The sequence below is a fragment of the Ranitomeya imitator genome, chromosome 5 (assembly GCF_032444005.1).
Source record: "Ranitomeya imitator isolate aRanImi1 chromosome 5, aRanImi1.pri, whole genome shotgun sequence".
Lineage (NCBI taxonomy): Eukaryota > Metazoa > Chordata > Amphibia > Anura > Dendrobatidae > Ranitomeya > Ranitomeya imitator.
The window spans coordinates 243,927,560-243,939,833 of NC_091286.1; the positions used below are offsets into that span (position 1 = coordinate 243,927,560).

General features: G+C 43.5%; 1 protein-coding gene across 2 annotated transcripts in view; it reads right to left on the reverse strand.

Moving 5' to 3' along the window:
- ENPP1 (ectonucleotide pyrophosphatase/phosphodiesterase 1) overlaps positions 1-12,274 on the reverse strand; it is a 198,531-nt gene that overhangs the window by 128,831 nt on the left and 57,426 nt on the right. For both annotated transcript variants that reach the window (XM_069726009.1, XM_069726010.1), the window contains exon 4: positions 7,501-7,626. In XM_069726009.1, coding sequence (XP_069582110.1) covers positions 7,501-7,626 — 126 coding nt within the window. The remainder of the gene's footprint in view (positions 1-7,500; positions 7,627-12,274) is intronic.

Genomic DNA, 12,274 nt, shown 5'->3' on the forward strand with positions numbered 1-12,274 from the left:
TCACGGAAGATGTCATGCATAAAAGACTGAAACACAGATGGAGCATTGGCAAGTCCGAACGGCATCACTAGATATTCAAAATGACCCTCGGGCGTATTGAATGCAGTTTTCCATTCATCTCCTTGCCTGATTCTCACCAGATTATACGCACCACGAAGATCTATTTAGTGAACCAACTTGCCCCCTTAATCCGAGCAAACAAGTCAGATAACAATGGCAAGGGATACTGAAATTTAACAGTGATCTTATTAAGAAGGCGGTAATCAATACACGGTCTCAGCGAACCATCCTTCTTGGCTACAAAGAAGAACCCTGCTCCCAGTGGTGATGACGATGGGCGAATATGTCCCTTCTCCAGGGATTCCTTCACATAACTGCGCATAGCGGCGTGTTCGGGCACGGATAAATTAAATAATCGACCTTTAGGGAATTTACTACCAGGAATCAAATTGATAGCACAATCACAATCCCTATGCGGAGGTAGAGCATCGGACTTGGGCTCTTCAAATACATCCTGATAATCAGACAAGAACTCTGGGACCTCAGAAGGGGTGGATGACGAAATCGACAAAAATGGAACATCACCATGTACCCCCTGACAACCCCAGCTGGATACCGACATGGAATTCCAATCCAATACTGGATTATGGGTTTGTAGCCATGGCAACCCCAACACGACCACATCATGCAGATTATGCAACACCAGAAAGCGAATAACTTCCTGATGTGCAGGAGCCATGCACATGGTCAGCTGGGCCCAGTATTGAGGTTTATTCTTGGCCAAAGGTGTAGCATCAATTCCTCTCAATGGAATAGGACACCGCAAAGGCTCCAAGAAAAACCCACAACGTTTAGCATAATCCAAATCCATCAGATTCAGGGCAGCGCCCGAATCCACAAACGCCATGACAGAAAACGACGACAAAGAGCATATCAAGGTAATGGACAGAAGGAATTTGGACTGTACAGTACCAATGACGGCAGACCTAGCGGACCGCTTAGTGCGCTTAGGACAATCAGAAATAGCATGAGTGGAATCACCACAGTAGAAACACAGACCATTCAGACGTCTGTATTCCTGCCGTTCAACTCTAGTCATAGTCCTATCGCACTGCATAGGCTCAGGTTTAACCTCAGGCAGTACCGCCAAATGGTGCACAGATTTACGCTCGCGCAAGCGTCGACCGATCTGAATGGCCAAAGACAAAGACTCATTCAAACCAGCAGGCATAGGAAATCCCACCATGACATCCTTAAGAGCCTCAGAGAGACCCTTTCTGAACAAAGCTGCCAGCGCAGATTCTTTCCACTGAGTGAGTACTGACCATTTCCTAAATTTCTGACAATATACTTCTATATCATCCTGACCCTGGCACAAAGCCAGCAAATTTTTCTCAGCCTGATCCACTGAATTAGGCTCATCGTACAGCAATCCGAGCGCCAGGAAAAACGCATCGACACTACTCAATGCAGGGTCTCCTGGCGCAAGAGAAAATGCCCAGTCTTGAGGGTCGCCGCGCAAAAAAGAAATAATAATCAAAACCTGTTGAATAGGATTACCAGAAGAATGAGGTTTCAAGGCCAGAAATAGCTTACAATTATTTTTGAAACTTAGAAACTTAGTTCTATCTCCAAAAAACAAATCAGGAATAGGAATTCTTGGTTCTAACATAGATTTCTGATCAATAGTATCTTGAATTTTTTGTACATTTATAACGAGATTATCCATTGAAGAGCACAGACCCTGAATATCCATGTCCACACCTGTGTCCAGAATCACCCAAATGTCTAGGGGAAAAAAAAAAAGTGAACACAGAGCAGAAAAAAAAAAAAAAAAAATGATGTCAGAACTTTTTCTTTCCCTCTATTGAGAATCATTAGTTAGGCTCCTTGTACTGTTATGTTTGCTAATGACAGGTGTTATGAAGGCAATCCAGAAACACAGTGTGCTTAGCGATCAGAGCGCACACAGTGATCTGACAAATACCCAAAAATACAACAACGAGCTCTGAGACGTGGAAACTGTAGACTGCACACCTGATCCTATCCTAAACACAACTAAAAGCGGCTGTGGATTGCGCCTAACAACTACCTAGGCAACTCGGCACAGCCTAAGAAACTAGCTAGCCTGAAGATAGAAAAATAGGCCTGACTTGCCCCAGAGAAATTCCCCAAAGGAAAAGGCAGCCCCCCACATATAATGACTGTGAGTAAGATGAAAAGACAAAACGTAGGGATGAAATAGATTCAGCAAAGTGGGGCCCGATATTCTAGGACAGAGCGAGGACAGTAAAGCGAACTTTGCAGTCTACAAAAAACCCTAAAGCAAAACCACGCAAAGGGGGCAAAAAAAACCCACCGTGCCGAACTAACGGCACGGCGGTACACCCTTTGCGTCTCAGAGCTTCCAGCAAAACAAAAGACAAGCTGGACAGAAAAAAAGCAACAAAAAAGCAAAAAGCACTTAGCTATACAGAGCAGCAGGTCACAGGAACAATCAGGAGAAGCTCAGATCCAACACTGAAACATTGACAAGGAGCAAGGATAGCAGCATCAGGCGGAGTTAAGTAATGAAGCAGTTAACGAGCTCACCAGAACACCTGAGGGAGGAAGCTCAGAAGCTGCAGTACCACTTGTGACCACAGGAGTGAATTCAGCCACAGAATTCACAACAGTTTCCTCTCCATTGCTTCGATCTTCATGCTCTCGTTTAGTAGTTGTTGGAAACTACGCTGCATTAGGCCTACAAATTGGGTATGGGGTGTAGAGAGACGGTGTGTTACACTCCAAGGTGTTCCCCAGGTTTCGTCCACATTGCTTCGATCTTCCGACTCTCGTTTAGTAGTTGTTGAAAACTACACTGCATTAGGCCTACAAATTGGGTATGGGGTGTATAGAGATGGTGTGTTACACTCCAAGGTGTTCTCCAGGTTGCCTTTCCTGAGCTTCGATCTTCATGCTCTCGTTTAGTAGTTGTTGGAAACTACGCTGCATTAGGCCTACAAATTGGGTATGGGGTGTAGAGAGATGGTGTGTTCCACTCCAAGGTGTTCCCCAGGTTGCCTTTCTTGAGCTTCGATCTTCATGCTCTCGTTTAGTAGTTGTTGGAAACTACGCTGCATTAGGCCTACAAATTGGGTATGGGGTGTAGAGAGATGGTGTGTTCCACTCCAAGGTGTTCCCCAGGTTTCCTCTCCATTGCTTTGATCTTCATGCTCTCGTTTAGTAGTTGTAGAAAACTACACTGCATTAGGCCTACAAATTGGGTATGGGGTGTAGAGAGATGGTGTGTTCCACTCCAAGGTGTTCCCCAGGTTTCGTCCACATTGCTTCGGTCTTCCGACTCTCGTTTAGTAGTTGTAGAAAACTACACTGCATTAGGCCTACAAATTGGGTATGGGGTGTAGAGAGACGGTGTGTTACACTCCAATGTGTTCCCCAGGTTTCGTCCACATTGCTTCGATCTTCCGACTCTCGTTTAGTAGTTGTTGAAAACTACACTGCATTAGGCCTACAAATTGGGTATGTGGTGTAGATAGATGGTGTGTTACACTCCAAGGTGTTCTCCAGGTTGCCTTTCCTGAACTTCTATCTTCAGGCTCTCATTAAATTGTAGTTAAATGGAACAACTGCATTTGGCGTACTAGTTGGTTTGGGGCCTACTATCGGTGTCTGCCACTCCTTGCTGTTCTCCTGGTTTCCTGTCCTGAAATTCCATTTTCAGGCTCTTGTTAAGTAGTTGTTAATGTTAGACTGCATTTGGCCTACTAGTTGGGTTGGGGCCTACTATCGGTGTCTGCCACTCCTTGCTGTTCTCCTCAACTGAACAAAGCTGGGCCGCCTGTTTACTACGGTTGCCAATTTTGAACTGCATGTCGACTACTTACTGATTTGGGCCTACTCTCTGTGTCAGCCTCTCATTCCAGTTGTCCTCCACTGCAATGCCCCCTGGTTAGTCCTGTGTTACCAATTTTGAACTGCATTTAGCCCACTTTATTCTTTGGGCATATATCTGTGTTTCCTCCTCATCCTGCCCATTGCCCAGCCAGTGATAGATGAGTCTGCTGGTACATTGACCCATAACGCAAAATTCCCCGTGCACGCTACACAGCAAGATTGTGACCCTGCTGAAAGTCAGGTTCCTCTTCACGCATACCATACCACCTTACACGGGGACAAAGAGGAAGGTGCAGATGAAAGTGCAGGTTCCTTCATCAGGTGGGGGGAGGAATACTAGTTGGCGACGTCACTGGCACAGGGCCTCTCATAGTACGCAAAAGTGTTGCTGCCGGTGGGAGGTGCCCCCGCCGTGCAAACACACCGCTGTACTTTGAGGGGCCCTGTGCCAGTGCCAATGCCAACGAGTGGGCCCCCCCTGCTTGCTCAGGATCACAGCACTTGCAAAGTTGAAATACTTACCTCTCCCTGCTCCACTGCCGTGACGTGGTCCAGATTTACTGGGCCCACTAATTACTTGAACCAGCCCTACCCCCCACAACTTTAGCCAAATGACCCACAATTTCAAATGCCTTCCAATTATTATAAGGTAAATTACGATTGACAAGCTTCTTTAACAAGAATGGATGTTTTTGCCATTAAAATGGGCAGTGTAGGTGTTTTCCTGGCCTCCACTCACTGCCGACTATGCTCCCCCATTGACTTGCATTGGGTTTCGTGTTTCGGGCGATACCCGACTTTTCGCAATAATCGGCCGATTCCACTCGACTCGACTTCTAAGATAGTCGGGTTTCGCGAAACACGGCTCGACTCTAAAAAGGTCAAGGTCGCTCAACCCTAGTAAGCACCTTTGCCTGTGTTCTCTTTTTTTTAGCCTAGATAAACGGTACTGGTACCGCGCTCCTCAGTGGCTATCCCCAGTGTAGCCTAGTGCGCCCTAATCTATATGCACATGAATATTTACAATAAATCTAATCATACATCACCAGCACTTTTGTGTGAAAGGGCGAAATGTTCTACAAACAATATTTTTATATATAAAAAGGAGGGGCTCATATTGATCCAAGTGTGTTGCTACACAGTCTTGAAATTAGTTTATGCTGGAAAAGTACCAACTGCACCTTGATAACTACCTGTTGACATAACTTCTACCTACCTACCCCAGACAAGCCAAAATGGCTCCTCCATTCCCAGGCGGCTGTCCCTGGGATGCCCTAAGGTGCCCTAACCTGCAAATACAAGGATAGAAACAAATGTATTTATGGATAGACAATGTACAAAAGTATCTATGGACAAATAATACCAGTGTCTATGTGGACTAGACGTTCCCCTAACTACACGTAGACAGCATTACAATCTCATAACATGTTTTCTTAACCTTTTCTTTGGGCAAACTCTTTGAGGTTTTGAAGAGAAGCTATCCTAGAACATTTCACTAAAGAGAACCATATAACCTAGCATCAGCATAGGTTTATAAGGGATTGGCCCTGTGAAACTGATCAACTTCAATGAGAAGGTAAGTTCACGATAGCACAAAGATAATGCCATGGATGTTGTCTCTCTGAACTTTTCAAAGGCATTCAATATCATGCCACATAAAAAGGCTGGTACATAAAATGAGAACAAGGGGACAGCGTCTCCATTTTCTTTGTCCTTCATGTTATTCATACTGCAGCTGCCAAATCCTATAAAGTAAACGTGCTAATACATTTGTATGGGGTGTTTAGAATGAAAACACGATAGAATAAAAAAAGATCGAAAAAGACTAAACGTCCTGTGTGTGCTATGATTAAGAGCAATGGCTTCTGAAATGCTTAAGAAGGACTTTTTTGAAGTAAGGTATGCTTTTAATATTTATGCTAGATAATGGAATGCTTTTATCTTTGGCGTGTCCAACGCGCCTTTCAATGCAAACTGTTCAGGAAGTGGTAAGTTTTCAGTCTTTATACAGCATGAGAACATAGGAAATGTAAAAAAAAGGCAGATGAGAAATATTTGCCTAGAGTGTCTACTCACATTAGGCTTTTGTTATGTAACCTCTGGAAAACTTTAAAGGGGATTTTCTCCATTGGCACAGGGAAGGATTTATCATTGTCAGACCACACTACAAGCTATACTTTAGTATAGTTTAGTATAGTTTAGTATATATGTCACCTCTATGCTGACGACACACAGATCTACATCTCTGGACCAGATATCACCTTCCTTCTAACCAGAATCCCTCAATGTCTGTCCGCTATTTCATCCTTCTTCTCCGCTAGATTTCTGAAACTTAACATGGACAAAACAGAATTCATCTTCTTTCCCCCATCTCACGCGACCCCCCCAACGAACCTATCCATTACAGTAAATGGTTGCCCACTCTCCCCAGTCCCACAAGCTCGCTGCCTTGGGGTAATCCTTGACGCTGATCTCTCCTTCAAACCACATATCCAAGCCCTTTCCACTTCCTGCCGACTTCAACTCAAAAATATTTCACGAATCCGTTCATTCCTCAACCATGAATCTGCAAAAACCCTAGTCCATGCCCTCATCATCTCTCGCCTTGACTACTGCAACCTCCTGCTCTGTGGCCTCCCCTCTAACACTCTCACACCACTCCAATCTATTCTAAACTCTGATGCCCGACTAATCCACCTGTCACCCCGCTATTCCCCGGCCTCTCCCCTCTGTCAATCCCTTCACTGGCTCCCCATTACCCAGAGACTCCACTACAAAGCCCTAACCATGACGTACAAAGCCATCCACAACCTGTCTCCTCCATACATCTGTGACCTTGTCTCCCGGTACTTACCTACCCGCAACCTCCGATCCTCACAAGATCTCCTACTCTACTCCCCTCTTATCTCCTTTTCCCACAATCGCATACAAGATTTCTCTCGCGTATCACCCCTACTCTGGAACCCTCTACCACAACACATCAGACTCTCGCCTACCATCGAAACCTTCAAAAAGAACCTAAAGACCCACCTCTTCAGACAAGCCTACAACCTGCAGTAACCACCGATCGACCAAACCGCTGCATGACCATCTCTACCCTCACCTACTGTATCCTCACCCATCCCTTGTAGATTGTGAGCCTTCGCGGGCAGGGTCCTCATTCCTCCTGTACCAGTTATGACTTGTATTATTTAAGATTATTGTACTTGTTTTTATTATGTATACCCCTCCTCACATGTAAAGCGCCATGGAATAAATGGCGCTATAACAATAAATAATAATAATAATAATAATAATAATATACTGATCTCTATGGAACCCAAGGATTCCCAGTAGAAGGTGTTGGATAGCGCACTTGACCGTTTTCACATCGCCCAGTTATGTCGATGAAGAGTGGACATGCATAGGCTGGCAGTGGATGCCCACAAGCCTTGACGAGGGAGTCTAGATGCCAGGGCTTGGGTTTGCTGCTATTTGAAATGTCCTCAAAGTCCATAACTCTTTATATTGATTACTACTATTCTTTACCAACAATTACTAGAAGATGAAAAAGAACCATTAACAAATACTACTTGTAATTATTGTACCACTAGAGAAACTCACCTCTGCAAACAGCATCATAATTAACACAGCACTGATTTGTGTCCTTGCAATCATCCGAACAGGAGCAGAGACTTCCATTAAGTTTTTTCTCTCCACATCTTAATTTGTCACATGTCCAGATGTGAGCTACATAACAAGAAGCATCAATAGGATAGTCAATTTATAGGGTAGTCAATTTTATAGGTTAGTCAATTTTACAGCATAGTCCAATAATGTGTCTCTTTCCATTGAAATATCTTCAGTTGGTTTGATAAAAAAAAAAAATTTGCTTCTACTCACTCATGATCACACCACATTTTTATTATACTAAATCGCAAACATTCTCAGCTATTATCACTGAGAGCATTAGATGCCAAGTCATTATTAATGAGGCAACCCGCAGTTCTCATCAAATTCACAGCGGAAATGACAGTCATATAGAATTTCGTCCTTTTAGCAGTAATAAGAGTAGGTTCAGATAACATTATTTTAAAAAAGTAAGTTTCATCCAGAAAAGAGTGACTTTTTTTCTCACTTTCTCATCCATGTGCACTCTGTATACAATCCATATTTTTACACCAGCAGCTATTAATCATTTACAGGACAATTGACAGCTTCCTATGTTAAAGAATTGCAATGTACCTGTAAAAATTGGATGCTTTACTGTGGCTCTGTATGGCACAATTTTTTTTCAGGCACTCATAGACTTGAATGGGTGAGTATTTCCAGAGGAAAATTATGCATACACAGGGGCATTCAGTAAAAAAAAAAAAAAAAGTTCAGCCAAGCGTGGTGGGAAAATTTCTAACAGCGCTGGCGCTGACGTCAGATAGATGAAGTGAGTTCATTGGTTGTGAACTCCCAGGACCTTTCTGATGTCACCGCGAGCGTGAGAACTTTCTCACGCTCACGGTGACATCAGACAGGTTATAGGAGTTCACGACGAGACACTGCGGAGCGGTAGCAGACACTGCTCAGTGTTTCTGCTGGATGACAGGCTGTATGGTCCCAACATGCAACCAATCAGCTTGCTTGTAGATGTAGCAGAGCTAGCCCGGTTGTGGGACAAATGTATCATTATCTTCTCAGCGGACAGGTGAGGAATATTGCTGTTTGTTATTTTAATTCTCTTGCAGGGGACAATGGTGTCACTGGAGTGGGGGATGCAGTAAGTATAGTGTAATTAAGATTTATTAATAGAGTGTATTTCTTTCAATTAAGGGACTTTACTCTGGGTGTGTGTTTTTATACAATATCACTATGGGGTTAGTAATGGGGACATCGTATAGACACCTCTCCATTACTAACCTTTGGGCTTGATATCACCTGACAATACAAAGATGACATAAACCCCCCAAACTATTACCCCATGCCACCACATCAGGGAAAATGGAAAGAGCGAGGCCAAGTGCCAGAATTGGCAAGTATTAGAGATGCGCCTTTTCTGGGGCGGCTGAGAACTGATGTTTTGAGCCTGGATGGGTCAATATCCATGGCTCCTTCCTATTCTATTAGCATTCAGCCCACAGCTGTCTGCCTATCCTTTGCTGGTTATTAAATATAGGGGGACCCTAGGTTTTTTGTGGGATCCCCCACTTTAATAGCCAGTAAAGGCTAAGTATACAGTTGTGATAGTAATAGCCTGGGAGCTCCATGGGTAGTACCTGCTTCCCAGGCTAGAAATATCTGCCCCAGCCGTGGGCTTTCCCTCTGCTGGGTTGGAAAATTATGCGTGAACCCAAGACATTTTAAAAAAAATTATAATTAATTAATTAAATGTCCAGAAAGCTGCAAAAACACTGTACTAATTGCATATGTCACTGACATCTTTATATCTCTCTATTCTATGCGTATACTGTATACTGTGTCTAATCCATCTATTCTGTCGGATCCTGTTGTGATTTTACTGTACACGGCTGCTGAATTGCCAGCTTTTCACAGGAAATGAGTGTGTAAAAATCGGACGACACTCACATGGTCCGTATGCCTTACAATTTTTTTGCTCACACCCATTGACTTGCTCTGGCAAGTTGCGTCTGAGATATGCTGCAAAATCGCAGCATATTGCGATTTTTTTTTCTCAGTGCAATTTCAGCTGAGAAAAAAAAAATCGCAGAAGAGATGCAACCCATTGAATAACATTGGTCAGAGTGCAATCTGATAATTTATCGTATTGCACTTGTCCGTTTTTCTCGCAAATGAGTATGATCCTTTAAAGGGAACCTGTCACCTGAATTTGGCGGGTCCTTTTTTGGGTCATATGGGCGGTGTTTTCGGGTCTTTTATTAACCCTTTTTCCCGCTGGCCGCACGCTGATCGCGAAATTGACTTGCCGTTGATTCACTTTCCTCCCTAGTTAACGCGTGCGCAAAGCAGTCTTGACTTGCGCACGCGCAGTATGCTTTGCCCAACTGCGGGCAAAGCCGAAAACCATTAGTGTGCATGCGCCAGCGCACTATGTCCTGGAACACAGCAAAATACTTCCGGGACATAGTGCGCCCATGCATGCGCACTAATGGTTTTCGGCTTTGCCCGTAGTTGGGCAAAGCATACTGCGCGTGCGCAAGGCAAGATTGCTTTGTGCACGCGTTAACTAGGGAGGAAAGCGAATCAACGGCAAGTCAATTTCGCGACCAGCGTGCGGTTAGCGAGAAAAAAAGGGGTTAATAAAAGACCCGAAAACACCGCCCATATGACCCAAAAAAGGACCCGCCAAATTCAGGTGACAGGTAGCCTTTAAGGGAAGCATCAGATCAAATGAGTATCACAATGCAATGCTTGGACAGGCTGCCGGCCGTCCCAGCCTGAGTATGACAGATGCATAGAATTGAATGCTGCCATGCTCGGGTTGGAGGAGCCAGTTCGAGCATTGCGATCCTTGTCCGAGTTATACAGCCAAATGACTCTAGTGAGCAATTTACGGTGTACTAAGTAGGAGACGCCTATAATATCCCAAAAATATAATTACATTTAAATGCACAGTTTGCCGAAAAAGTACTCACAGTGCCTTGCGAAAGTATTTGGCCCCCTGGAACTTTTCAACCTTTTCCCATATATTATGCTTCAAACATAAAGATACCAAATATAAATTTTGGGTGAAGAAGCAACAACAAGTGGAACACAATTGTGAAGTTGAACGAAATTTATTGTTTATTTTAAATTTTTGTGGAAATTCCAAAATTGAAAAGTGGGGCGTGCAATAATATTCGTCCCCTTTACTTTCAGTGCAGCAAACTCACTCCAGAAGTTCATTGTGGATCTCTGAATGATCCAATGTTGTCCTAAATGCCTAATGATGATAAATATAATCCACCTGTGTGTAATCAAGTCTCCGTATAAATGCACCTGCTATGTGATAGTCTCAGGGTTCTGTTTGAAGCACAGAGAGCATCATGAAGACCAAGCAACACAACAGGCAGGTCTGTGATACTGTTGTGGAGAAGTTTAAAGCCGGATTTGGATACAAAATGATTTCCAAAACTTTAAACATCCCAAGGAGCAATGTGCAAGCGATCATATTGAAATGGAAGGAGTATCACACCACTGCAAATCTACCAAGACCAGGCCGTCCCTCTAAACTTTCATCGCAAACAAGGAGAAGACTGATCAGAGATGCAGACAAGAGGCCCATGATCACTCTGGATGAACTGCAGTGGTCTACAACTGAGGTGGGACAGTCTGTCCATAGGACAACAATCAGTCGTACACTGCACAAATCTGGCCTTTATGGAAGAGTGGCAAGAAGAAAGCCATTTCTCAAAGATATCCATAAAAAGTGTTGTTTAAAGTTTGCAACAAGCCACCTGGGAGACACACCAAACATGTGGAAGAAGGTGCTCTGGTCAGATGAAGCCAAAATCGAACATTTGGCAACACATATGTGTTTGGCGTAAAGGCAACACAGCTCATCACATTGAACACACCATCCCCACTGTCAAATATGGTGGTGGCAGCATCATGGTTTAGCCTACTTTTCTTCAGCAGAGACAGGGAAGATGGTTAAAATTGATGGGGAGATGGATGGAGCCAAATACAGGACCATTCTTGAAGAAAACCTGTTGGAGTCTGCAAAAGACCTGAGACTGGGACGGAAATCTGTCTTCCAACAAGACATTGATCCCAAACATAAAGCAAAATCTACAATGGAATGGTCCACAAATAAACGCATCCAGGTGTTAGAATTGCCAAGTCAAAGTCCAGACCTCATTCCAATCAAGAATCTGTGGAAAGAGCTGAAAACTGCTGTTCACAAACGATCTCAATCAAACCTCACTGAGTTCGAACTGTTTGCCAAGGAAGAATGGGCAAGAATTTCAGTCTCTCGATGTACAAAACTGATAAGAGACATACCCCAAGCGACTTGCAGCTGTAATCGCAGCAAAAGGTGGCGCAACAAAGTATTAAGTTAAAGGGGCCGCATTTATTGCATGCCCCACTTTTCAGTTTTTGAATTTCCACAAAAATTTAAAATAACCAATAAATTTCGTTCAACTTCACAATTGTGTTCCACTTGTTGTTGATTCTTCACCAAAAATTTACATTCGGTATCTTTATGTTTGAAGCATGATATGTGGGAAAAGGTTGAAAAGTTCCAGGGAGCAAAATACTTTCGCAAGGCACTGTACATGCAAGATCTCATTATATCAGAGCAAAATATTTAAAAACCTAATTTTGCTAAAAAATAAATAAATAAATTTGTAGATTAGAGAAAGGTGCTACACGTTGATAGAACTATTTCAGGGAGTTTTCCATGTATAATGAAAACTATGCACTTTTGGCAGACAGCTATTCCCAG